This window comes from Peromyscus californicus, unplaced genomic scaffold, assembly GCF_007827085.1.
Source record: "Peromyscus californicus insignis strain IS unplaced genomic scaffold, ASM782708v3 Scaffold_19__1_contigs__length_69161282, whole genome shotgun sequence".
Lineage (NCBI taxonomy): Eukaryota > Metazoa > Chordata > Mammalia > Rodentia > Cricetidae > Peromyscus > Peromyscus californicus.
Genome location: NW_026294491.1, coordinates 7,493,750 through 7,520,309, shown reverse-complemented (window position 1 = coordinate 7,520,309; position 26,560 = coordinate 7,493,750). Strand labels below are relative to the sequence as shown.

Here is a 26,560-nt window from a genome sequence, read left to right as displayed (position 1 = left end):
GCTTACTAAGGAGGTGCAGCGCTGGGAAGGCAGCTCAACTGATATCAAGGGCTTGCCTTGAAAGCTCAAGGACTGGAGATCAATTCTTAGAACTCACATTTAAATAAAAAAAAAGAAAAGAAAAAGAAAAGCTAGGCATGATGACACATGTTCATGATCCTAGCGTTGGGGAGGTGGGAACAGGCAGATCCTGGACACTCACTGGCTAAGCAGACTAGCCTACATGACAAATTCCAGGCCAGTGAGAGAGACACTGTCTCAAAAATAAAACAAGTGTGAACGGCAGGATGGCTTGAGGGACAACACCCCTAAGGTTGTCTTCTGGCCTCCACATGGACCCACACACGAGTTCCTACACACACACACACACACACACACACACACACACACACACACACACACGCACGGATACACACAAGCAAAACGGGGAATGCTGGAGACATGCAGACCCCCCGCCTGTTTCCGGCCCCCACCTGCAATATTGGCCTCCAGCTGAGCGCCGAGCTGCTGATATACACCATGCCCATCCTCGACACGGTCGCAGGAGAGGCATTCTCAATGTTGTGCACCTCAAACAGCAGCTTACAGTTGGGGGCCATGGGAATACGGTCCCCGTTAGCCAGGGTGAGTGTCTTGTTGTCATCCAACACAGAGTTTAAATTCTCGATCCAAATGGCATCCACGGGGCCATCTAAAATAAGGAAGATGTTTTCACCTGCAAACAAGGACAGGGGGGTAAAGGAAGATCAATCGATTTCTCACTGGCAAATCAAAAACAGAAAACTAAGCAAATACTGGGTCATTGTTAATGAGCTTGCCTAGAAAACCCAGAGGGAGGCCCTCGCGTACCCTTTTTGGCCTTCAATGTCTTCCTCCACAGAGTGGAAAAGATTCCGTCTGTCCAGTCGTTGGTGGCTGTATCTAGTCGGCCAAACATCTGGGGTGCGGTAATGGCCTTTGGATTCATCCGCATCTCTCTGTGAGGCCTCCCGCACTCTGTTAACGACTTCATCAGAATTGTAATGACCGCCGTCTTCCCGGAACCACTGGGCCCAAGAGTCATCAGGCCATGCCGTACCAGCGAGGTCTCATATAACTACATGATCAAATGACACATTGGAAAATGTAGGTTATTAGTCTCTGACTGGCCTTCGTGTGAGTGAGCCGAAATTTCAAAGGCTTTAAATGGCATTCAAGGGTTCTTTGTTTTACTGGATGCGGGAAGCAAACTGGCACCACATTAAAAACAACGTAAGTGATAATAAAGTATTGACAACATGGGACTTGAATTACATTTTGGAAATAATTAATACAGGACCAGCTCTTATTATGCTCCTTGGGATCTGAGTGTGCCTGCGGTGTGGTGATGTCGCCCCCAGGTGGTGGAAAGCAGAAACGCAAAGCCTTCTGGGTCTCCAGAAGCACAGCTTGAATTTTTCCTGTGTGAGGTAATTATTCCGGGAGTACCCTCAGGAGATATAGAGAAGGGTATGGAGATAACAGCCCAGGGATGGGAATATGGCAATGGAGGACACCAGCAGCGGGCAGACAAGCATGATCCCGACAAGGACTCTCCGTCTTCGAATCAGAGAGGAACTTGGCCTTCCTTTCCCCTCACCCATCCATTCTTCCTTAAGAAGATGACATTTGGGGTAGTAAGTGCTCAGGCAATGCCTGCTCATGTGCCCACACACAAAGTGGCTTCAGTCTTCCATTTGCTACTAGAAGTGGAAGCATACAGAAACTGAGTACATGGGAATGGGAGAGGGGATTCACAGAGACCTCCTAAGGACACAGCACAGAGTGGGCTGTGGACACAGCTCAGTCATGGAGGGCGTGCCTAGCACTCATGAAGCCCTTGGCTTTTGAATATTCAGTCTACAGTGGGAGTAGTGGTGCACACCTGTGACCCCAGGACTCCAGAGACAGAGGCAGGAGGGTCCATGCTGGGGATGTCTTTCTGTATGCTGTGAATGTGTTGCTCTGACTGACTGATAAATAAAATGCCGATGGGCCAGTAGCCAGTCAGGAAGTATTGTATAGGCGGGATAAGCAGAGAGGAGGATTCTGGGAAGAAGAAGAAGGCTGAGTCAGGAGACGCTGCCAGCTGCTGCCATGAGAAGCAAGATGTGAAAGCAGAACTGGGAAAAGATAACAAGCAACATGGCTAAACATAAATAAGAACTATGAGCCGGACAGTGGTGGCGCACGCCTTTAATCCCAGCACTTGGGAGGCAGAGCCAGGCGGATCTCTGTGAGTTCAAGGCCAGCCTGGGCTACCAAGTGAGTTCCAGGAAAGGCGCAAAGCTACACAGAGAAACCCTGTCTCGAAAAACCAAAAAAACATATATATATATATATATATATATATATATATATATATATATATATTATGGGTTAATTTAAGTGTAAGATCTAGCTAGCAAGAAGCCTGAGCCATTAGGCCAAACAGTTTTAATTAATATAAGCATCTGTGTGTTTACTTGGGTCTGAGCAGCTGCAGGCCCTAGCGGAACTGGAGAAAACTCCAACGACAGGTCTAGGGTTCAGGGCCATCCTCAACTACATGGGAAGTTCTAAGCCAGTCTGGGCTAGACAACTACACACACACACACACACACACACACACACACACACACACACACACACACACACGAGCAACCCTGAGTTGTCAGCTGCAGGTAATACTGCCCGCGTGACTGCAAGAAGCCATCTGGATTGTCACCTCCTACCCCAACTGTTCTCGAATTCTGGTTACCATCGACCTTCTCATGAGGGTTAAGTAGCAGCTAGACTAAATGATGGCCAGATTTCACCAAGACAGGACAAATTCTTTCTTACTAAAACAAACACCACCCCCTGAGGATTCCTCTGGCAATGATGGCTACCCAGCATTTTAATTCAGTTGCGACACTTAACATGGAGTAAGCATGATGTGGTAAGATCTGCCATCGTGACCACCGCTGTGTGGCTCGCTCCGGGGTTCCGAGGCCCTTACCTGCACTAATTTGAGGTTCCAGGGCGGGTGGTTAATCAGGCCTTCCAGGTTGACCTGGTTGGTCACTGCCGCTTGTAGTTCTACGTAAGTACTGCTGTCCAGCTGTAACCCTGGAAACAGGTCATTGATCAAGCTGAGGAACAGGGGTTCGTCTTCATCCACCTAAGATGGTATACATGAACAAAGACGTATTCGGTCAACAATCACGGCTTAGCTGAGTAGGACATACGTATGGTCCTCACTGCTTTATGCCCAGAGAATCACTTCCTGACTCTGAAGCAGACTTTGCACCCTCTAGCACTTTCTCAGCACCACCACCGATCCCACACGGCGGTGCTCAAAGTCCCTTAGCATCCTACAATCTAGCCTTGATCTGTGTTTTGTCTCATGTGTGTTTCTGCCTCTCACAGGCTCATTTTCATGTTCATCTTAAAGTAGGGCTATGTATAGTCCCATCCTCATGGAAACAGAGTATCAATAGCCCACTTACAGCAGGAAATACATACCCCTTACCCTCAGTGATTTCATCCATCAGTGGCTGGGCACTCCACCCGAGCGGTGTCCTGCCTTTATTTTTAAGGAGTAGGCTTGAGCAAGCTGACTCCCACTTTTTGTGTGCTGTGTCTTTAATACACAGTTGCCCCATTCCCAACTTCCAGTCCTTCTCAATCTCTTCTATCCTCTGAAGCTCCCCTGGTGCTTTTTGTTTTAAGATTTATTTTTATTTATGTGTCTGTGTGTGGTATGTGCACCTGAGTGCAGTGACACATGGAGGGCACAAGAGGGCGTAGGATTCCCTGGAGCAAGAGCTATAGGCAGTTTTGAGCTACCTGACATGGGCGCTAGAAACTGAACTCAGATCCTCAGGAAGAGCACCAAGTGTTCTTAATCATTGAGCACCACACACACACACACACACACACACACACACACACACACACACTCACAGACACATGCACATACACACAAATGAAAGAAACTGGTGTTTAGAGAGGAGATTTTGAGCTAAGCTCATCAGAGAGAGAGAGAGAGAGAGAGAGAGAGAGAGAGAGAGAATAGTTCTCATGGCTTCTTGTGAATGCAGAGCTTCAGGTTTAGAATTTAGTACTCTGAATAATGTTGGAAAACTGCTGGTGTTGCCGGGCAAAGGCGCTTGCTGTCAAGCTTGACAAACTGAGTCTGATCACTGCGACTCATACAGTAGAAGAAAACCAACTCCCAAAAGTTGTCATCTGACCTCCACACTCATGATGTGGCACTCTATACGTGCACTTGCGCACATGTAATTTCTCAAGACAGGGTTTCTCTGTGTAGCTTTGGAGACTGTCCTGGAACTCACTCTGTAGCCCAGGCTGGCCTCGAACTCACAGAGATCCACCTGGCTCTGCCTTCCGAGTGCTGGGATTAAAGGCGTGCGTCACCACCGCCCAGCAATTTCTCAGATTTTTAAGGGGGCGGGAGAGATGACTCAATGATTAACAGCACTTGTTCTTGCAGAGGACCACACGGTGGCTCGCAGCCACCTATAACTCCAGTTCCTCTGAAGACACTTCGCATACATGGTACACATATAACATACATGCAGACAAAAACAAAAGCAAAACCCTCATATATATAAATAAAAAATTAAAATTCAAAAAGAATTTTAAAGGAAACTGGATTGAAAATCTGGCGCAGCAGCAACCCTCTCTCTGATGGCCTGATTTACTACATACGACCGACAAGGGGAGGCACTTTCACTGTGTGCCCGCAAAACACACCTGCTATCTTTGTGGCTGTTGGTGTTCACAGCTCAACATGAGCAAAGCCCCCACTGGCCAGGTGAGCAGAAAGAAACTATGTCAGGATCCCGGAAGAGAGAAGAGTCCAGAGATATTTACCAGTTTGGAAAGGTTCATGTCTCTGAGCCCTCTCATGACCGTGCTCAACTCGCTGTCTTCCGGCCGGGCTCTTTTCTGAGATCCAAGGGTCCTCAGCACAGACAGGATATTTCTCAGTCCAAAGTCATAGTGGACCTCGGATGGGGAAAGAGAGAACAAAGATGCGTCACTGAAAAATCCCAGGTGCAGGATCACCCTGTCCAGATAGGCAGATATTCTGCTGGCGGTGTGGAGTGGTTATTCTGCAAAGTGTCGGGAACACAATTCTTCTCCCTTTCTTTTGGGGGAGAAAAAGAATCATCCCATCCGAAAAAGCAAAGTAACATGACAGAATTCAAACCTATGTTGCTTTTCAGAATGAGACAGCCAGATGCAGTCTGAGAGACAAACAATAAATTTTAAACGCCTAGCCCCTTGCAGACGACCCATGTTCAGTTCCCAGGACCCACATCTGGCCCCTTCCAAACACTTGCAACTCTAGCTCACATGGATCTGATGCCCTCTTCTGGCCTCTGTGGGTACCAGCACTTACATGCACATACTCACACATACATACACATAATTTAAAAAAAATAAAACAAAAACTTAAATTCTATACTTATGAAAATAATAAATATGCTGTTACCTGTTTAGTAAGTTGCTCTTCGCAGAGTTTATAGAGAACATAAAACTTTTGGGCCAAGATAACATTTTCAAGAAAACCACAGCTTGCAAGTTTAACTCGCATAATGATCTGCAGATTAACACAGTGAGGCATTTTAAAGCAACGTTACTGGGAGGAAAAGTAAACACCATATATCACCCTTCTAAGTCCTGATACATACCTGCCTATCAGGGACCATCATTGCAACCGTTCGAAACTGGATTTTTAAGTTTTCTGGCAGTTCCTGGCGCCCAGCATAACCAGGGTTCTAAGAGTTAAAATATATTTAATTTTTAATTATTGGTTCAAGTTTTTTACTTCCTGTATATAAATACATTTATGCAGGCCCCTAATTCAGACTGTAAGGCAATGCACAAAAATATTAAATATATAAAATATCCATGCTTTCTCAAAAATGTGTACTGAGCCATCCATATTTAATAACATTTCATATCACACCTTTTCTAATATATCCATTTTCAATTCATTATTAAAGCTACTCATAGTTTTGCAAAAAAAATTAAGCATCTGTGTGTCTATTGGTTTAAAATATAGAAAGGGGAAAAACAGAGCTGAATAAATAGTCCTGAGTAATTATGAGCTGAAATATGGTAGTAAAGAGAGGGGCTGGAGGGAGGTTGAGTGGCTAAGAGTGCTGTCTGCTCTCAGAAAACCCAGGCTTGCCGGGTGGTGGTGGCGCACGCCTTTAATCCCAGCACTTGGGAGGCAGAGCCAGGTGGATCTCTGTGAGTCCGAGGCCAGCCTGGGCTATCAAGTGAGTCCCAGGAAAGGCGCAAAGCTATACAGAGAAACCCTGTCTCAAAAAACCAAAAAAAAAAAAAGAAAACCCAGGTTCGGTTCCCAGCACCCACATGGTGGCTCCTGACCATCTGTAAATCCAGTCCCAGTGAGAGGTGCTGTTTCAAAAGGTGATCAATACAGAAAGACTCCTGACAGCTACCTCTGGCCTCCACATGCCTGTACGCGGGTGCATGTGCAAGCATGCATGCATACACCAGCATACATAGTACACACAACAGCTAACTTCCCTTCCTGGCTCTGTGATTTGAGCCTGAAACACCTCAACTAGAAGACATTTACCCAGAGGCTCTTGCAGCTCTAGGACGAGGCAATGGGCATGTGATAGTCATCATCATTACTTCCTCCTCCTGCCTGTAGAATCACACTCACCCTCGAGGCCCCCTTGAAGGTAGATGTAGTTTGCCCCATGAGACCTGTGGGTGTCCCTTCAGGATGGAAACTCTAAGCCAAAGCGTGATTATTCATTTTCTCTTTGCTATATCATCCAACCATGATTGAGACAGTGACCACCTGATCAGCCTAATACCAGAGTAAGGATGTGCAAAATTTACCCTGACCTCTCAGTTGCCACCCTAGGCAACCCATAGCAGACATGAGGCATGACAAAGAAAGGTTTCTTGGTGGTTTTAAGAAATTCACACTTGTAAGTAATGCACCCACGTCACAACTACCTATAAACTTCACAATCTCACAACTACCTGTAATCTTCAGTGCCAGGGTATTTGATGCCCTCTTCTGGCCTCTACAGGCACATACACTCACATGCACACACCCACACATAGACAGACACACATAATTAACTTAAAGTGAGCCTTTTTTTTAAAACCCACATGAAGGGAAGAGCCCGTGACTTCTGGTTAATTTGTCCTGTAACACACAAACCCATCTATTGGTATCTGTAACAATTAAACCCATCAACTTGCATTTTAGGCCTATGATCTCACCATTGTCAGGAAGATTCCAAATTCTGGGTTTAAATCCACACAATCGCCATCTGAGAAAATGAATTGTTTTTTCCTCTCTTTCCTCGCTGTCAAAACGATGTAAATTTGTTGGGCCGCCACAGACAACACAGGCAATTCAATTCTGTTAAACTCATCGAAACAGCCCCAGGAACCCGACTGTGCAAGACCTGGCATGAGAAACGGTTAATTTGCAAAGTTTCACTTTTCGAGGTACCTTCTTGATAGCAAGTGCTCCCCAACAATTACGCCTAAACACAATTTATGTGAAGTTTCACATCGGGCTGTTTATGGAGACGTATTTCATTCTTGTTATGGGAGATGTTTAATTATTTGCATATCATCACCAAACGCAGTGAAAACGGTACCGTGTCGAAAGGAAAATGTAAAGACGACACTGTAGGCAGGTGTCCTGAGAAGTGATAAAATCCGATCCTGTCGGTAATGACCACCTTCAGTGAGGATGGAGAAGAACGGCTCTCTAGTCTCTGGGGAAAATGGCCGAATATGGGATGCCTCTCAGCCAGATCCAATCTCTCTGGCCTTGTTTTTGGGGGGTTTTATTTTATTTTATTTTTATTACACTGAGATAGGAATGTCAGGTTGCAGGATGAGATGGCCAGAGGGGTTTTATGTATTTCTTACAAAACCAAGCACAAAGACAGACCTGGAGATCACGAATGCTGTGCCTTACCGAGCCTCTAAGGATGAAAGCCTTCATCACCTGCAGCTGTGTGAAATGCTTTATTTCCTTCGTCATTATTTGCCCAATCTTCTCCTCTCCCACTTGGGGACGACCACTCTAAGGATGTGGGGATGTTTCTTCCCTTAACGTTTTCCTGGCAAACCTTCCATCTCCTCATCTTTTTGTCACTCAAGAGAGGGTGGTTATTTCTTCCTCGTAAATTGTAGTTTCATTCTCCTTGTGTCTCAATTGTTATTTTTTCTTTAACAGCCTGGTTTCTTCAGTTGGCTGAAGAGCATAAAGTCTCAAATCTCTCTGAAGCTATTAATTTCACTGAGTTTATTGAGTTTCCTTCTGTTTCCTCTTTAATTCAACTTAGCAGTCTTTATGTGCACTCTCTCTCTCTCTCTCTCTCTCTCTCTCTCTGTCTGTCTCTCTCATGTGTGTGGTGTGTGTGTGTGTGTGTGTGTGTGTGTGTGTGTGTGTGTGTGTGTATTTTTTTAATTCTTTGAGACAAGGCCACATGTATCCCACACTTGCCTTGAACCCACTCTGTAGCCAAGACTGGCCTTGACCTCCTGATCCTCCTGTCTCTACCCACTGAGTATTGGGATAACAGGTGTGCACCACCAGACACCGCTTATACAGTACTGAGGATCCCGCCCAGGCTAGGCACTCACTCTATGATCTGAGCTGTACCCGATCTGCCACTGCCCTGTAGTGTCTTTATCATTCTGGGTACCACCCCAAGCTCTTCTGGTTATGTTGAGCTTATGGGTTTTTACTACGTTATGTCTTAGCACAAATGCAAATTCCTGCTTGAGATGCCGGCTGCCGGTGCTTTGGAGGAAGGGGTGGGATGGGCAGGAGAGTTCCTCCTGGGCTTGGGGCCTGCCATCTGACCCTTGCAGAGGCCCTACCTGGGGATGGCCTCTGGCAGGACTCCAATTTCAGAGAGGTGTGTTACAAAGCCAGACTGAGTGCTGACACTGATGTGCCCTTGGATGTGGTTTTTTTTCCCCTCGGTGTTATCTGAAATCAGTTCTTGCCTACCCATCTTCTAAGATTTTTCTCAAGAATTCTCAATCTCTGATGGCCAACCTGCTTCTTGTTTTCTAGTGTAACTGTGCTAAAATAATAATAATAATAATAATAATAATAATAATAATAATAATAACACTTTCATTTCAGTGGGCTTTAACACAGCAAGGGGAAGTTGCGTGCACCCATCTGCTATGACGACTAGCTCTCCTCCATTACTGTTCGCCTGTTACAAATTGATTCTGTCTTCAAATTCCAACACACATTCAATGCACGCAATATAACATGACCAGCAGTATTGAGCCACACTGAATTTATGCTACCTGGTCACTTTTAATCCAGAAAGATTGCCATATCATATAAATCAACCTAGCCTAACGATGGTAGTGTCATTTTACATTTCTATCCGAAAATATCAAGGGGCAATGAAAATATAATACCATTAGACACTTGCCTTTGAAAATCCTCCCCAGGCCTCGGAAGTCCATCTGATCCGAGCAGTTGAACACAACCACGTATTTCCCCAGACACCTGCCCATGTCTTTGGTGGTCTCTGTTTTCCCGGTGCCGGCAGGTCCTGCTGGAGCCCCACCCATGTTCATCCCCAAAGCCTGAGCCAGCGTGATGTAGCATCTGCAACACAGGAAGGAACAGGCCCCCGGGTGGCTCAGAAGAGCCCGTCCGACATGAAGCTTGAACGGCCCACATGAAACAGGCAACCGAACAGAGTGGGACGGGAGAGAGCAAGAGGAAGCTGAAACCACAAAACGGTCCTGCTGTCATTTTACCTGGAAGCGGACTCAGTCAACACGGCAGGAGGAAATCACCCAACACCCACTTTCAGTCAATGCTACAGACACTTGCTGAGTGCTTGCCGTGTCCAGCCTACTGAACTGCATGTGGTGGGATAGTAGAGATAGAGAAGAGCCACACCTTGCCTGGGGACAGGACCCGTCCTTGACGGAGACAGACTCAGCCAAGAAACTAAACTTTTAAATTCAGTTTCCACATCTGAGAAACTGAGAGGCTGCAGGCTGTGGTGCTGTACCCCTATAATAGTCAGGAGGCAGAGGCAGGGGCATTGCTGCCAGTTTAACACCTGTCTGGGATACACAGAGAATTCCAGCCAGGACTACATCATGAGTCTTTATCATCTCAAAAAAAAAAAAAGAAAAAAGAAAAAGATAAAGCAGAGTGTGGTGATTTCCTCCCTTTAATCTCAGCAACCTGGAAGCAGAGGCAGGGGGGTTGCTGTGAGCTCCAGATCAGCCAGGGGTACACAGTGAGGCCCTGTCTCAAAAAAATAAAATAAATAAAAGAATAAAATCCACCAAAAACCCCAAGCACAGGAGACTACATTAAAGGCTATCAAAGGTGCTTTACTTTTCTTGCAATGTTATTAACTTCCTTAATGGTTTCGGGTGTTTTTCCCTCTCACAATCTCAAGATCATTATTAAATTACCCAAAGCAAACATTCAATCTTGATTTTATTCTTTCATCTGTTTCTACTTCATAAAACATTAATGCCTGTGTTCGTGTAAGAAACAGCGAGGGTTATTTCATTGTTAGGCTGCCTTTGACGACCCAGCACGGACCCGAGACCACAGCACCATGAGCTCATGAATATTTCAGCATGGTTTTGTAAGGCCTTCTAAGCATGTCATTTAATTACCAAGTGTAACCACAAGCTCTGGGTGTCCTACCTGTCAGTTAACGGGGTGATCACAAGGCGATCGGTGCACCCCAGGAACTCATTTTGGTAAATGAAATCAACATCTGTGATGGACACCACGGTCTGATCCAGATCTTCTTTGAAGTAAAATCTGCTCTGTTTCAGCCATTCAAAGTCAGTAACAGACTTGATGTGCATTTTTACCTTGAAAACGGGAAGCATGAAATGTTACAAACTGACATACAGTAGCCTGAAACAGGCCAGGGGGTGGAGTCGAGTCACTCCTGAGTGAGCTGATTAGTCTCCATCTCACAGTAGTTACTGCTGGCCTTCTTGTGCCAACACCACACTGGGTGAACACAGAAGGACACGGTGGTGTCTCTTTCCGGAGCTTACCAAAAATGTGGGAGTGGGGCAAAGTCAAGAGATTTCAATGAAATACAAACCACACTACCAAAGTCAGTCAAGGGAGATGGCTCAGCAATTAAGAGCACTTGCTGCTCTCGGCAAGGACCCAGGTTCAGTTCCCAACACCCACACAGTGGCTCCAGTTCCAGGGGTTCTGACTCCCTCTTCTGGCCTCCATGGGCACTGCATGCACTTGGTGCAGATACTCAGACACACACACATACACACACACACACACACACACACACACACACATACACACACACACACGCGCGCGCACAATTTACAAAGAAGAAATCCAAGGCCCACAGAAATGTGTAGCAATAAGACCTAATCTGGTCTAGGAAGTAGAGACTCGGAGGCAAACATATCTGAACTAAAATCTGTCTAAACAATAGAAATATGGCAGGGAAAACAAAGGCCCAGATCTACTTAGCACGTTCAATAACTGAAAAATGTTCAGTACTGCTGAGGCCTAGGGCTTAAAGGACAGAATGTGTGTTGGGGCCTCAAAGGGTCATGGGAAGAGTTTGGGAGACTCTCTTCACAGCAGTTGGAAGCCACTAAAAGTGATAAACAAGGAATGCGTAGCTAGGTATGTGCATATGTCTCTGTCCCAGCACTACAGTTTGCCTCCCAATCTGACAGGTCTTCAGCATGTACCGTGAGGTAAGAAGCTCCAGGTGATCACCACCATGCTTGTAACTTCAGAGACTGGTCCATTAGAAGAGATGGAAAGCAAGTCAACACTTTCAGGAACCCACCCACCATGGCCACATTCTGAGGCACCTTCTGACTTTCCCCTGGTAAGCCTGGAGAAACCTCAGTCCTGCCTATTCAAGGAACCAACCTGGAAGTCAAGTTCCAGAGGTTCTGACTCCCTCTTCTGGCCTCTGTGGGTATTGCACGCACAAGGTGCAAATACATACGTGTAGGCAAACACACACACACACACACACACACACACACACACACACACACAAATTGCCCTCATATCCACGAGTTCACTTCCAGGTCATTCCAGATGGCACTAGAAACAGACTTCTGAAAATATCTACAGTGTTTGGATGCTCACCTGGCTGGGTATCCCTCTGCCCCAGATCTCCCTAAGCCTTGCTAGTCACAGTCTCGCCGTTTTGTAGCATGACCATGCCTTTCCCTCCAGCTTAGGATTCTGATTTCCCACCCAAAACTGTTTGTATTCGCCACATTAAATGATCTGCTCTTGGATGACATAGCCTGGATCCAGCCCCAGAGACCGTGTCCCCTGACTCAGGAACCACAGCCATGGAGATGCAGTCAGCCAGGAACTATTTCGAGGACCTATTTCGAGGATGGTAAGAATGAGGTGGAGGGGGAGAGAGAGGGTAGCCAACAGAGGTATCAAATTCTGGCAGCATATTGTCACAGATTGTAAGAAGCAGCCAAATAAGAGGCATACGCGCTGGCCGTGCAAACCGACTCCGAGGTCAGGTGGGATCGGGACACAAGGAAAACAGTTTCACAGTTTTCACCGTGCCCCAGTTTGGTTTTGTTCTTGCCCGCTTTTGCGCCTGTGGTGCTGGGGAGTGACCGGGGGGGGGGTGTCGCACAGGCTAAGCAAACGTCCTCCCGCTGAGCTCAATTCCCAGCCTGTTACGTATCTTGTCTAAAAAAAAAATCCATTCTGTACAGAAAGTAAAGCAGCTCTCCTCAGCTGACTCCCACAGGACCTCACATCAGCCAGGGCTGGACAAACACTCCCAATAGTGTGTTCAAAGCAGGTACAAAAGCAGACTCCGCACCAGCATTCCTGGGTGCATTTTCTTCAATGTCAACTGTACAGATGCCAAAACAAAATGCCAAATCATGATTAGTTTGATCTGGAGAAAATCTGATTGCAGCTTATTTCACACTTTTCAAACATATATGTTTGTGTGTGTGTGTGTGTGTGTGTGTGTGTGTGTGTGTGTGTGTGTGTGTACACGTGCGTGCACATGCATGTGTGGGTGCTCACAGAGGCAACATAGGGAATTAGGTCCCCTAGAACTGGAGTTCCAGGTGGTTGTAAGCCTCCTAATGAGTGCTGGGAACCAGATTCATGTCCTCTGAAAGAGCAGCGAGTACTCTTAACCACTGACCTGTCTCTCTAGCCCCTTTTCTTACACTTCCACATTTGAATCACTCAGGAATCTGACTCTGATTCTGCAGGTAGAGGTAGGCCAGAACTAAAGATTCTGCGTCCTAATAAGCTCCTGGGAGAAGCCAATGAAAGTCATCAGCACATAAAGTTTAGAAAAATGGGACTGCAGATTGTAAGGGCATCAATAGCCTGGCCAAATGTCCTTCAAAGAGTCATCAGTACATGTTCCTTACATAAGCAGGGCTTTGGGTACAAATTTGAAGGAGGTGGTCTATGGCCAACTTCTCTACAGAAGTCCCTGAGATGTACGGATTATGTGTCCGCCACGAAGGACAGTGATGCCTTTAAAGATGAATCAAATCGAGTTGAAGTAACGGCACAGATTCAGACTGTCAAAAGACAAGACAGGAAAACCACCATGGTCTCCTGTCCTGTTGTGATAGTGTCAGCTGTCAAGGTGACAGGCTCCAGTGTCACCTGGGAGAGGGTCATGCCTGGTAGGGTTTCCTCATTACATTGAGGTGGGACAGCCCACCTACTGTGCAGAGCACCTTTCCCTGACTGGGGTCTTGGACTCTGTACATGGAGAAAGGGGACAGTGGTGGTCGGCATGAATGAGAGGCGTCCCCCATGGAATCACTTATTTCACTGTTCGTACCCCAGCTGGGGTGCTGTTTCAGGAGGCTACGGAACCTTTAGGACGTAACTCCTTGCTGGAAGAGTATGTTGGGAATGGAGCTTGAGTTTCATAGTCTTTGCCCCACTCCCTGCTCTCTCTCCTCTCTCTCTCTCTCTCTCTCTCTCTCTCTCTCTCTCTCTCTCTCTCTCTCTCTCTCTCTCTCTGCTTCCTGCCGGGGGACATGTGATCAACTAGCTTCCCGCTCTTACGGCCATGTCACCCCTGCCATTGCTAACCATTACTCTAACCACATGTAGAAATAAACCCTGTCATCCTTAAGTGGCTCTTAGCCATAGGATTTTATCCCAGCAACAGAAAACCAAGCAACATAGGAGCTATGCAGCAGCACGTGTTCAGAGCAGCAGGCGTTCAGAGCAGCACGTGTTCAGAGCAGCACAGCACACATTCAGAGCTGCACGTGTTCAGAGCTGCATGTGTTCAGAGCAGCACACGTTCAGAGCAGCACAGCACGCATTCAGAGCTGCACGTGTTCAGAGCAGCACGCGTTCAGAGCAGCACGTGTTCAGAGCTGCACGCGTTCAGAGCAGCAATGCATCACAGCAGCACGCATTCAGAGCAGCACGCGTTCAGAGCTGCACGAGTTCAAAGCTGCATGCATTCAGATCAGCACAGCACGCGTTCAGAGCTGCACGCGTTCAGAGCTGCATGTGTTCAGAGCAGCAATGCAATCAGAGCTGCACGCGTTCAGAGCTGCAGTGTTCAGAGCTGCACACGTTCAGAGCAGCACACGTTCAGAGCAGCACGTTCAGAGCTGCACACATTCAGAGCTGCATGCGTTCATCATCTTCCGCTTCTTGGCTGTGGTTATGATGTGACCTTGGGCCACCTTGAGCTGCTCCTGCTTGATGCCCTTGGAATGGTGGACTGTGCCTTGAACTGTGAGCCAAAACAAACTCTCTCTAGACTTGACTTTTGTCAGAGTTTGAATCATAACAACAGAAAAATAAACTGAGACACGCTTGGGGTTCCAGCTTTAGGAGAACCTGACCAGGCCCAAAGCCATCGTTAGAACCCTATTTCCAAGGGGAATGAGGACAGTCCTCACATTACTCCCACCCTATAGACTCTTTCCCAGTCAAGTTCTATTGGACGCTAACAACTAGACGACAGTCACACACCATCACTCAGGCTTGTTTCCACTCAACTTGAAGTTCTCCTTTCTCAACCGGTCCACCACCGTTCATGCCCTGTCCTGACTCAACTACAGCATGCACTTGGGCATTTGTTCAGCAGAGCAACTAATCCTTAACAAACCAATTGGTTCCAGACTTTCAAAATAGTACATGGAAAAAATAACTTTATATCCTTTTTACAACCCATGTGTCCTTTTGCCTGTATTCTGTCTTTCCTCAACTAATAATACATTTCCTTAGACTCTTTTCTAAGAGTTACACTGTACTAAAAGATAATTGTTTTTCTGGTTTCAATTATGACAGTGTTTTTCTCTCTCTCTCTCTCTCTCTCTCTCTCTCTCTCTCTCTCTCTCTCTCTCTCTCTCTCTCTCTCTGTGTGTGTGTGTGTGTGTGTGTGTGTATATGCTAGATAAGTCCATAAAAAACTTTGATAGCCAAAGTTTAAAACCCTAAGCGAGGCTCCATGGCTTCAGAATGGTCTTTCTACCCGTATCGAAAGAAGTTCAGGGAGACGCACTGAGTTTGGTACTGAGCAGTATTTCTTTGAGTGGCTTCCTTAACCTAGCTGTGTGATGTTTTTGTTTGTGACTTTAGCTAGGCCTGGTGGTGAATGCCTTTAATCCCAGCATTCAGGAGGCTGAGGCAGGAGGATCTCTGTGAATCAGCCTGGTCCACAGAGAAAGTTCCACGATACCTAAGGAAACACAGTGAGACCCTATCTCAAAAACATTTGTGAGTTCGTTACAATAAAGTGATTTCAAAACAAACAACAGCCAAAGAACAAAAAAAAAATCAGAAACCAAACTTTTTAGAATAATAAATGAAAACACACACATGTTGTTTGAAGCACACACACACATGTTGTAGAATGCACCTACTCAAGTGTAGACAGTTGTGAAAAGGAACACAAGGAACGAGAGCTCACGTAAGTTCATCGTTCCGGATAACATTTAACTACGCACTATTAGCTACTAGACTAAGTTACTTTGACAAGGTGGGGGTGGGAGTAAAGAGGGGGGATACTTTACCAGGTCATCAAAAATATCTCTCTGGTGCACATGGATGGTGATCAAAGTCTCAAACTTCACTCTGTCAAACTTGCTCAAGTCATGTGTTGTCTGACTGATGAGAGTATTTAGAATATCCAGAAATTTCTGATTGGTTATTTGCATGATTTTCCTGTCATCCTTTGCGTTGTTTAAAGCCTCTTCTGAGTCATGTGTCCACAACATCTGAATTCCCAGAAGCCCGACCTACAGACACAGCAGACTCTTATGTATAGCACGTGCACATTGAATTTCAGCTGTCATTTATGCACATGAAGCAAACAGTGTTGATCTTTTGTTTGTTTGTTTGTTGTTTGTTTTTTGAGACAGGGTTTCTCTGTGTGTAGCCCTGGCTGCCCTGGAACTAACTCTGTAGCCCAAGCTGGCCTCGAACTCACAGATATCCGCCTGCCTCTGTCTCCTGAGTGCTAGGATTAAAGGCGTGCACCACCACCACCCGGCTCGGTGTTGATTTTTTTAAGCTTTAAATAAAACTTTCATTTATGTGTGTGTGTGTGTATACACACACAAAAAAAATTCTAGGAGGGTATATAATAAAATATAATCATCATTTCCAAGCAGCATAAATTTAAGTAATTTTTATTCCTACTTTCGTAGTATTCAAATTTTCCCAGATTTTTATAGCAATGATCCACTGCATTCATAAACTTTAAAAATATGTTCTAAGAGAAAGCAGAGATGAGGTGTTAGGCAATTTTTTAAATTAACTTGATAGCAGGCAGATTTCAGTTATTTGAAAACATTGCTTTAAGGGACTAATATACACACACACTAAAAGAAACCTGGGAAGCCACTCAGCTTCTCCATTATGTCCTGTTCAATGCCTCCACTGCTCTGAACCTGCTCCTAATTCTCCTAATGCTAATTCCCCAGTCTGAATGAGACTTGAGAATATATAGTGGTTCGTGCTCTCCAAGGACAGAGAAAACATGTCACCGTAACCCTAAGAAGTCTACTTTTTTTTCAGCTTACCTAGGAAATTTTTTTTAAATCTTTAATAAGAACATTAAAATGTTTCAAGGCAACTATAAAACATTAAGACTGCGGCATTAAAACCATCTCTATGGTGGAGGTTGATGCTTGTTTGTGCTTATACAGTTTGAATAATTAATGTCCAATCAGTTTCAGCTGTCTCCAAAGTGTTCTCATTAATTCGGGAACTAACTGGAGTGCAGGCTGGAGCAGGAAACACAGCTAGGACAAAAATCTGGTTTTTTTTCCCCTTGGGAATCTCTTCTAGTTCATGCTATTTATGAAGAGACTGAAAACCATGTTTCATTTATCCTGGGTGAAATTTTAATGGAAGTGCCAGTTCCTTATTCCCTATACTGGGGTTTAATAGTCCTTGGCACATCGCAGAGAGCTTGAAAGAGACATGGGACAGAAGAACTGTTGCCATAAAACCCACTCCCACCCTGACAAGATGGGATTCATGTCAGGAAAATGTATGGTTATTTCCCCCTTTGTGTATCCATATCTATACCCCTATCCATATCCTATCTCTAGTGAGATCCGTACACATGTTCATCTACAACAGTGTCCTCAATGTTCCTTAGTGCTGCGACTATTGTGAAATAATCTTTTGGTACACTGTGAAGACATGGCACTCTGATTGGTTTAATAAAAAGCTGAATGGCCAATAGCTAGGCAGGATTTTGGGGGCAGAGAGGACACTGGGAAGAAGAAAGGAAGAGTCACAAGGAGATACCAGGGACACAGAGCAAACAGCGTGAGCTTTACAAAGTAAAGGTAACTGAGCCATATAAAAGAACATAGATTAGGGGTTGGGGATTTAGCTCAGTGGTAGAGCGCTTGCCTAGCAAGCTCAAGGCCCTGGGTTCGGTCCTCAGCTCCGGGGCGGGGGGGGGGGGGGGGGGGGGGGGGGGGGGGGGGGGGGGGGGGGGTGGGGGGGGGGGTGGAAGAAAATAAAAAAAACATTAAAAAAAAGTACATAGATTAAAAGATATGGGTTAATTTAAGTTATAAGACCTAGTTAGAAACAAGCCCAACTTATCAGCTGAGCTTTCATAATTAATAAGATGTCTCCATGTCATTATTGGGGAGTCAATGGTCCTGATGAAAAGTCCAATACATGTGGCCCTTTAATACAGTTCTTCACATTGTGGTGACCAACCACAAAATTATTTTTGTTGCTAATTCACAACTACAAATGTTTGACATTTAACTCCCCCAAAGGGGTCGTGACCCACAGTTTGAGAACCACTGATCTATAAAGATGAAAATTTCCATTTGCTGTCTGAGTCTTGGCATATGTCCTTAAGAACGAGAGGCTGGGCGAGGTCACACACACCTTTAATCCCAGCACTCAGGAAGCAGAGACAGGCAGATTTCTCTGAGTTCGAGGCCAGCCTGGTCAACAGAGTGAGTTCCAGGACAGCCAGGGCTACACTGAGATGAGGCCACAGCTCCCTACTAGGAGATGGGTCGCATGGCACGGAACGGGGTAAACTTGAGGGTGAGTAGAACTATAGCAGGCCCCACACTATCGGGCTAAGCACGGGCCCCATCTATTCCCACATCTTTCCATCACTGGAGAACGGTGAGGACCTCACCTGGGCTGGGAAGTGGTGGAGGAAAGGCAACAGGAGAAATCCTGAATCGCTGATTTGGTAGAAGGCGGAGCGGATTATGTTATGTAACGATGACATCTGTACTTTTAGCAAGTCCAGAAGCCAAATCTCTACGGGACCTTTGGCCATCACCGGAGTATCCAACTGAAAAAGAATTATAAACATGTAACAAATAGGAGTACGGTATTTTTACAAATTGGCACCCTTGATAAATCCTAGTACAGTAACGCAGAATAAGCTCTTCTTTTACATCAACTGTTTATTGGTTTATTTTATGGGAGCACTGCATGCATGTATGTGCCTATGTGGATTTAAATGAGTGCACTCATCCATGCAGCTTTATCGTTTGTATTTTTTGTTTCTCTCCCCCCACCCACCGTGTGTGTGTGTGTGTGTGTGTGTGTGTGTGTGTGTGTGTGTGTGTGCACTGCATGCATGTGGGTGCCCAAGGAGGCCAGAAGAGGGTGTTGGGTCTCCTGGAACTGGAGTTATAGGCGGTTATGATCCACCTGATATGCGTGCTGGGTACCACACTCAAATCCTCTGGAAGAGCAGCAAACACTCTTAACCACTGGGCCATGTAGCACGAATCCTAATTGATCTTATAATAAAAAACCCGGAGCCAGATACTGAGGTAAATACTGAAAGATCAGAGAAGCAGAGGAACAAGCCACTAGAGAAATTCTCACCATTACTCGTAATCCTCAGGCCAAAAAGGGAAAATCCTGTCTCCACAAATCCTCAGACTGAATGCCCCTGAGGCCTCAGCAGAAAGGGGTTTGCGCTCCTGTCTCCTCCCACCTTTCCCCACCCAGCCATATCACTTCCTGTCTCTCTCAACCTTCCTAGTGCTGGGATTAATGGCATCTGACACCCAAGTACTGGGATTAAAGGTGTGTGCCACCACTGCCTGGCTCTGTTTCTCTTTTCGACTGGGTTAATCTCGTGTAGTCCAGGGTGGCTTTGAACTCACAGAGATCCAGATGCATCTCAGGTGTGTGCCACCACTGCCCGGCCTCTATGTTTAATCTAGCGGCTGGCACTGTCTTATGATCTTCAGGCAAATTTTATTTGTTAGGGTGCAAACAAAGTATCACCACAGGGCCAGCTCTCCAGCTCTCTATGCAAAATGTTGGAAGCATGGGTGAAGGAAGTTAAAAATCTGACTAGGAGAGACTATAGAGACCGTGTGGTCTAAACTCTAATGCTATTGGTGATAAAAAACGAGTCTCAGGAAGTTAAATGATGTATCTACACTAACTCATAACAGAACAGGAGCTCTAGAATTAGAAACCAAGGCCACTCGCCCTACCCCCCACATCCCTTGTTCATAAGTGAATTGCATTCTCCTCAACCTAAGTCCTCAAGGAAATTCTAATAACAAATTTAAATAAATAATAAATTACCATAATTTTTTCTCCTTCTCTTGATATAACAGCCATCATTCTGTCGTAGTCTTTCGCATGAAACGTCACCTCATTTATGTTGTCAGATACTGCAGGGAGATGTGGCTGTAAGAGACACAAGGCAGAGCCGAAACATCATACACGGGGGCCGAACCCATACGTTGCCCAGACGCCTTTTTAACGCCTTAGGAGAGGCCGGAGAGACAGCTCAACAGCTAAGAGCAATCTCCTGTCCTTCCACAGCGCCCAAGATCAGTTCCCAGCATCCACACTGGGCAGCTCACAACCACCTGGAACTCCAGCTCCAGGGGCTCCGGTGCCCTCTTCTGGCCCGCATAGATACTGCATCCATATGTGCATATGCACACAAAAATGTAAACAAGATCATTTTCAAAGCATAAAGCCTTAGTATTTTTCTCTCTTCATGAGACACAAGAGAATTTACTTTCTTAGCTCAAAACTAAAAACAAAATGGGAAAAAAACTAGCAATAGAGACTACCACAACCCTTGATTAACTTAAAGGCCCATGTTTGCTGAAAACAGTTCATGTTAGCTTGGAACTCACTATGTAGTCCAGACTGATCCTGAACTCTGTTCCTCTTGCCTCAGCCTCCTGAGTGCTGGGATTGAAGGTGTAAACGATGACAACCAACTCTGGCCCACTTTTTAAAATCCTATGATACTGTCTGCAGTTCAGCAAATGCCATTTCTTATACTACAGACCAGCCCAGTGACCATCCCTGTGTGCTCTCCACATGAAGACTGAACCATCCCATCCCAGCCTGCTTCTCTGCCAGGCACAGACAGGTCCCTCTCACTTTCTCAGCTGTCTTCTCTTTTCCCAGTTCTCACGTGTTACAGGTAAGGAAACCACGACACGAGAAAAACCAAGAGCTTGGTGAAACCACATGGTTAGTGACCAGGGAGTGTTGCACACCACCTCCACTGGACTGTGTGAAGCCAATGGGCTCCAAGACCATACAAAATAGGGTATTTTATCATTGTGTACGTGTGTGTGCAGATATGCATCAATGCGTATGCATGTGTGCTGGAGGGGGTTCTCAGAATATTTCATGTCATTCCTCAAGCACGATCTACCTAGTACAGTGAAACAGGGCCTGGAATTCACTGAGTAAACTAGGCCAGCTAATCAGAGAATCCTAGGGGTCTGCCCCTTTCTGCCTCCACGGCGCTGGTATTAGAAGCATGCACCACTATGCATGGGCTTTTTTTTTTTTAATGTAGGTCCTGGGGATTGAACTTGGGTCCTTGTGTTTATATGGCAAGCCACTTTACCATCCTCCCAGCTACAGCATAATGATTTTGGATTCTCATCCTTCTTGCCTTGCACTGTTAGGATGTTGACTCTATTCTATTTTTTTTAATTTATTATCTATCTATCTATCTATCTATCTATCTATCTATCTATCTATCTATCTATTGTTTTTCGAGACAGGGTTTCTCTGTGTAGTTTTGGTGCCTGTCCTGGATCTCGCTCTGTACACCAGGCTGGCCTCGAACTCACAGAGGTCCGCCTGGCTCTGCCTCCCGAGTGCTGGGATCAAAGGCGTGCGCCACCACCGCCCGGCTTCTATATTTGTTCTTGATTGCATATCCCACAGACAAAGCAACTCACCCCAGGATGCTCAGGTCGTACCTGTATGGTGTGGGAGTCACTGGCCTGTCCGAGGATTTCCAGCAGGACCGGATCAGAGACGAAGAAGAACCTTGGAAACAACAACCGCTTCTTCTCCAAATACCTTCAAACGGTTAAAAGCATCTTACCAAGTGATCCCTTCAGGGTTTTATTTATTCATTTATTTGTTCACTTTTATTTCACATGCATTGGTATTTTGCCTGTATGCAGGGATGTGAGGGTGTCGGATCCCCTGGAAGTAGAGTTACAGACAGATGTGAGCTGTCAAGTGGGTGCTGGGAATTGAGCCCAGGTCCTCTGGAAGAGCAGCCAGTGCTCTTAACCGCTGAGCCATCTCTCCAGCCCACCTTTGGGTTTTTTGTTTGTTTGTGTGTTTGTTTTGGTTTGTTTTGGCCAATAAAAGAAGAGCGAATACCAACAGACATTTCCCATTGGCCTCTGGGCTATTTGGTGAGAACCAAAGTCCACCAGGGAGACAAGAGGGCTTCAAAGTGATAAGGGAGGGAGCGAGGTGACCTCTCATCTGTCACCATCTGCTTCCTCATCTGGAGCCCTCTTAAGAACCTTGGTCAGAGTACTGGGCACTTTGTGGTTTAAATGTGAGATGATATTATCTCCAACCCAGGACATCCTGAGGATGAATGGAGGCCATCTACCCATGACGCTGGAACAGAGGGACAAACCTGGTCAAACCAGGACATGTCATCACCATATTCTAAATAGAAATTGAGAGTGAACTCTGCTTTAATTTGGGGGGAGGGGGTGCAGGTTGAGACAGGGTTTCTCTGTGTTAATAGCCCTAGTTATCCTGGAACTCACTTTGTAGACCAGGCTGGCCTCAAGTTCACAGAGATCCTCATGCCTCTGCCTCCTGAGTGCTGGGATTAAAGGCGTGGGCCACCACGACCAGCCTTTTTTTTTTTTAATGTGTAGCCCAGGCTGGCCTCCATCTCATGATCCTCCTGCCTCTGCCTCCTTCAGCAAATCCTACCAGCATGTGCCACCACAACCATCAGTTTTCAAAAGCTTCCAGAAACGTCTTTGGGGAAAAAACTATCCACACATTTGTCTGGCCAGCTCTTTTCTTACTGCACAGTCTACTGCAAGCCCAAAGTGGGTTCGATCCAATCCCCTAAAAGAGAAGTCTACATGCCCTGGAATCTGTAAATGGAACTTTATTTGGAAAGAAGGTCCTCTGAGAGTATAATGAATTTAAAGATCCTTTTTTAAAAGATAAACGTTTGGGCCGGGCAGTGGTGGCGCATGCCTTTAATCCCAGCACTCGGGAGGCAGAGGCAGGCGGATCTGTGTGAGTTCGAGGCCAGCCTGGGCTACCAAGTGAGTTCCAGGAAAGGCGCAAAGCTACACAGAGAAACCCTGTCTCGAAAAACCAAAAAAAAAAAAAGATAAACGTTTGTGTTTGAGTGTATGCCCCCATGATCCCAAGGAAGCAACGTCCTAAATACCATCTATAATAACAATAACAAGTGCCCTCATAAAAGAGCAGAAGAAATGAAGGCCACACGAAGACACATGCATCAGGGTTATGACACAAGCCTTAGAAGCCACCATAGCTCTGTCACAAGCTCCAAGGGAAGCCGACACCTTGATTTCACACTTCTTGCTGCCAGACCTGGGACAGAATGAACGTCTGGTGCTTTAAGCCATCAGTCTGTGGTGTTGGGCACAGAGCCCCAGGAAGCTGACACAGCATTTTAGCCCACCCATCCCACGCCGTTCTTACTGGGAAATAGAATGTATGGGACTATGAGATTCCTATTTCCAGTTGAACCATGCCTAGAAAAACCTGAAAGGCAGACAGAACTGAGTAGTTTGGGAGGAAGCAGGACGTCCAGAAGGACAGACTCTCACCCTGTGAGGGACTTCTGACAGACTTCCAGCTGCTCGTGTAGGTGAGGCAAAAGTTGCCCCATGGTCTCGTCTCCGACGCAGCAGCTGATCACATTGGGGTTCTCGTGAGCTCGCTGCATGATTTTTATCCACGCCTTGTCAATATTCTGGAAGCGTTTGGCTTCCTAAAAACAAACCCATAGTTGGGTAAAGATTAGCATCGAGGTGATTGAAAAGAGCAAGAGCTTCACTTTGTGACTCCTTTCAGTGCTTCAGACCCGGCCTGTGTTCATCTCAGGCGACAGCATTTAAAACAAATATATATATATATATATTCTTCATCTGAATTAATTCTGAAGAACGAGGAGACCCCAAACCTGTAAAGCCGCTTATTAAAATGCTGCTTGATCGCAATGGGGTTTATCACTTATTTGTTTCCTTGCATTTAATATAGTTCTGAAGTACCACATGATTAATTCGCCGAGCTATCAACTTAAAGTTCAAACCTAGTCTTTCAGCACCCCAGGTGTTTTGGTTTGATGAGCAAACTGAAGAGGCAAGGAAGATAATTTGATCTCATAGTCCTTGGAATAATCACAGCCCCACATTGCCTGGGGGTGGGGGAGGCGGTAAAGGGGAGGGAAGGCTGAAATCACAAAACAAAGCTTCATTTATATACACGCAAATAAAAATTTTGCAGTTCAACTGCAAAAAAAAAAAATGCCTCTGGAAACCGGCATAATTTTATCTCTTTTTAAAATGCCATTTTCTAATTTAAAAAATGGACTTTAGTGTTAGGTTCTAAAACAACATGTGTTGCAAAGAGAAATGAACCATTTTCATGCTTTTTATCTTTGATTTATAATCTGCAGAGAGCCTGTCTATGAACAGACAAATTTAGGATGAACAGGCTTAATTATATAACAGGAAAGTTACCTTAAGAGTAAACTATTTGTTATTGACTTTTTTTCTTTTTTCTTCTTCTTCTTTTTTTTTTTTTTTTTTTTTTTTTTTTTTTTTTTTTTTTGAGACATGATGTTCTCACAACACCTACAGCTGGCTTCGAACTCACCACGATTTCTCATCCTCCTGACTGCATCTCCTACATGCTGGGGTTGCAGGCCTGCACCACCACACACAGCTACTGGGAATTGAACCCAGAGTTCCATGAGTGTTTGGCAAACACTATACTAACAGAGCCACATCCTCGGCCTATTTAAAAGGCTCCAGATGGAAATGTTTCAATACGCATTTCTAATACTGTATCTTTTTTCGCACTGTATATTCCTGACCTGCTAGCAGTGGGTTCATTAATTGTTAATGTGTGCTTAACTGAACATAGACTAATCTTAATGCTATTATAATACTATTATTCTCAGAAGATTAGCACAAGAGATGAAAACAATAGTCTGGTGGTACTCTGTTTGAATGTATGTTAACCTACTCAATCTCAAGACTTCACCATCGGAAACTACAGCTTTTCTTCTTCCAACTAGTGTAAATTAGAAACCAGTACCCTGTGTGTCTGTGTCCCAATAAAACTTTATTTAAAATTATTTTTAAATTTAATTATGTGGACATGAGGGCCTATGGAAGCGAGACGAGGACATGGAGTCCCCTGGAGCTGGAGTAACAGGCAGTTGGGAGTCACGTAACGTGGGTGTTAGGAAGGAACTCCGGTCTTCTGCAAGAGCAGTGTGTGCTCTTAATAGCCGAGCCATCTCTCAAACCTAAAACTTTTTAAACAAGTGTCCGGGCCATAGTTTGCCAACCCTGACACGATTTATCACAACTTGACCGTATGAACCAGAGAGGGGGTCAGTGTGTAAAGATGGCTGACGTCAAGCAGTATGATGAGGGTTCAGTCTCCAGGACCCACATGGTAGAAGCACACACACACATTCATATACACACAAAATAAATAAAATGTAAAAAAAAAAAAAATTAGGACTTGACCATTTATCTTTGGGAAGATTTTCACAAAGACATAGATGACACCAGATATTTTTTTTTAATAGTAACAGGGATTGAACCTAGGGTTTCATGAATGCTAGGCAAGCACTGTACACTTACAATTCCCCTGCCTCACACTCCTGAGCAGCTGAGATCACAGGCCAGCACCATCAGGCCCAGATCACCTAATCATTTTAAAAATAACTACAAAAGCTCTTTTTTTTTTTCTTTTTGTTTTTTGAGACAGGGTTTCTCTGTGTAGTTTTGGTGCCTGTCCTGGATCTGGCTCTGTAGACCAGGCTGGCCTCGAACTCACAGAGATCCGCCTGGCTCTGCCTCCCGAGTGCTGAGATCAAAGGCGTGCGCCACCACTGCCCGGCCCAAAAGCTCTATTTACCTGAGGAAGCTGTTTGGCGATGTCCCCACCTACAAAGACGGCTTCAAGATAGACCCACAGGTTCTGTACCACCAGCCACTCTTCAATGATATCCGAGGAAGTGGACAACTTAAACACCCAGTTCTGGATATTCTTTTTAAACGGAGCGTTATATCTGAAAACAAAGAATATGAAGCATGTTTCTGACTGCAGCGAGGATGGTCTGTGGCTGGTGGGGTAGGATTTGCAGATACATTTGGTGCTTCACTGATATCTGGGAGGAGGGTCTCCCAGAACAAGGAATTTCTCAAATAACCATGTACCCGCTAGCAGGGCCCTGTGCAGTGCTGGAAACTGATTCTCAGTTGAATTCTCCTCCCGGAAAATGGTGAAAACACTGAGTTTTATGGTGTCATAAGTATATTTTACCAGGTTACATGCAAGTAAGTATAAGAATCAAGGATTCAAACCCAGTGCTCTCCTCTAGCTTCCTGGGTACCTGCATACACGTGACATACACACAAATACACATTGATACACATATATTTGAAAAACAAAAAACAAAAAAAAACCTCGTGCAATTAGCTAGGA

The 26,560-nt window shown here is 45.3% G+C and overlaps 1 protein-coding gene across 1 annotated transcript in view; it reads right to left on the bottom strand.

The window, feature by feature from the left end:
- Dnah8 (dynein axonemal heavy chain 8) overlaps positions 1 to 26,560 on the bottom strand; it is a 227,096-nt gene that overhangs the window by 128,089 nt on the left and 72,447 nt on the right. Inside the window, exons 33-47 of the mRNA XM_052744492.1 lie at positions 25,991 to 26,144; positions 23,662 to 23,825; positions 21,790 to 21,892; positions 20,132 to 20,236; positions 18,708 to 18,869; positions 16,096 to 16,320; positions 10,736 to 10,908; positions 9,486 to 9,664; positions 7,288 to 7,475; positions 5,703 to 5,789; positions 5,504 to 5,611; positions 4,879 to 5,013; positions 2,999 to 3,160; positions 850 to 1,096; positions 474 to 715 (exon numbers count right to left, since the gene is read on the bottom strand). Coding sequence (XP_052600452.1) covers positions 474 to 715; positions 850 to 1,096; positions 2,999 to 3,160; positions 4,879 to 5,013; positions 5,504 to 5,611; positions 5,703 to 5,789; positions 7,288 to 7,475; positions 9,486 to 9,664; positions 10,736 to 10,908; positions 16,096 to 16,320; positions 18,708 to 18,869; positions 20,132 to 20,236; positions 21,790 to 21,892; positions 23,662 to 23,825; positions 25,991 to 26,144 — 2,434 coding nt within the window. The remainder of the gene's footprint in view (positions 1 to 473; positions 716 to 849; positions 1,097 to 2,998; positions 3,161 to 4,878; positions 5,014 to 5,503; positions 5,612 to 5,702; positions 5,790 to 7,287; positions 7,476 to 9,485; positions 9,665 to 10,735; positions 10,909 to 16,095; positions 16,321 to 18,707; positions 18,870 to 20,131; positions 20,237 to 21,789; positions 21,893 to 23,661; positions 23,826 to 25,990; positions 26,145 to 26,560) is intronic.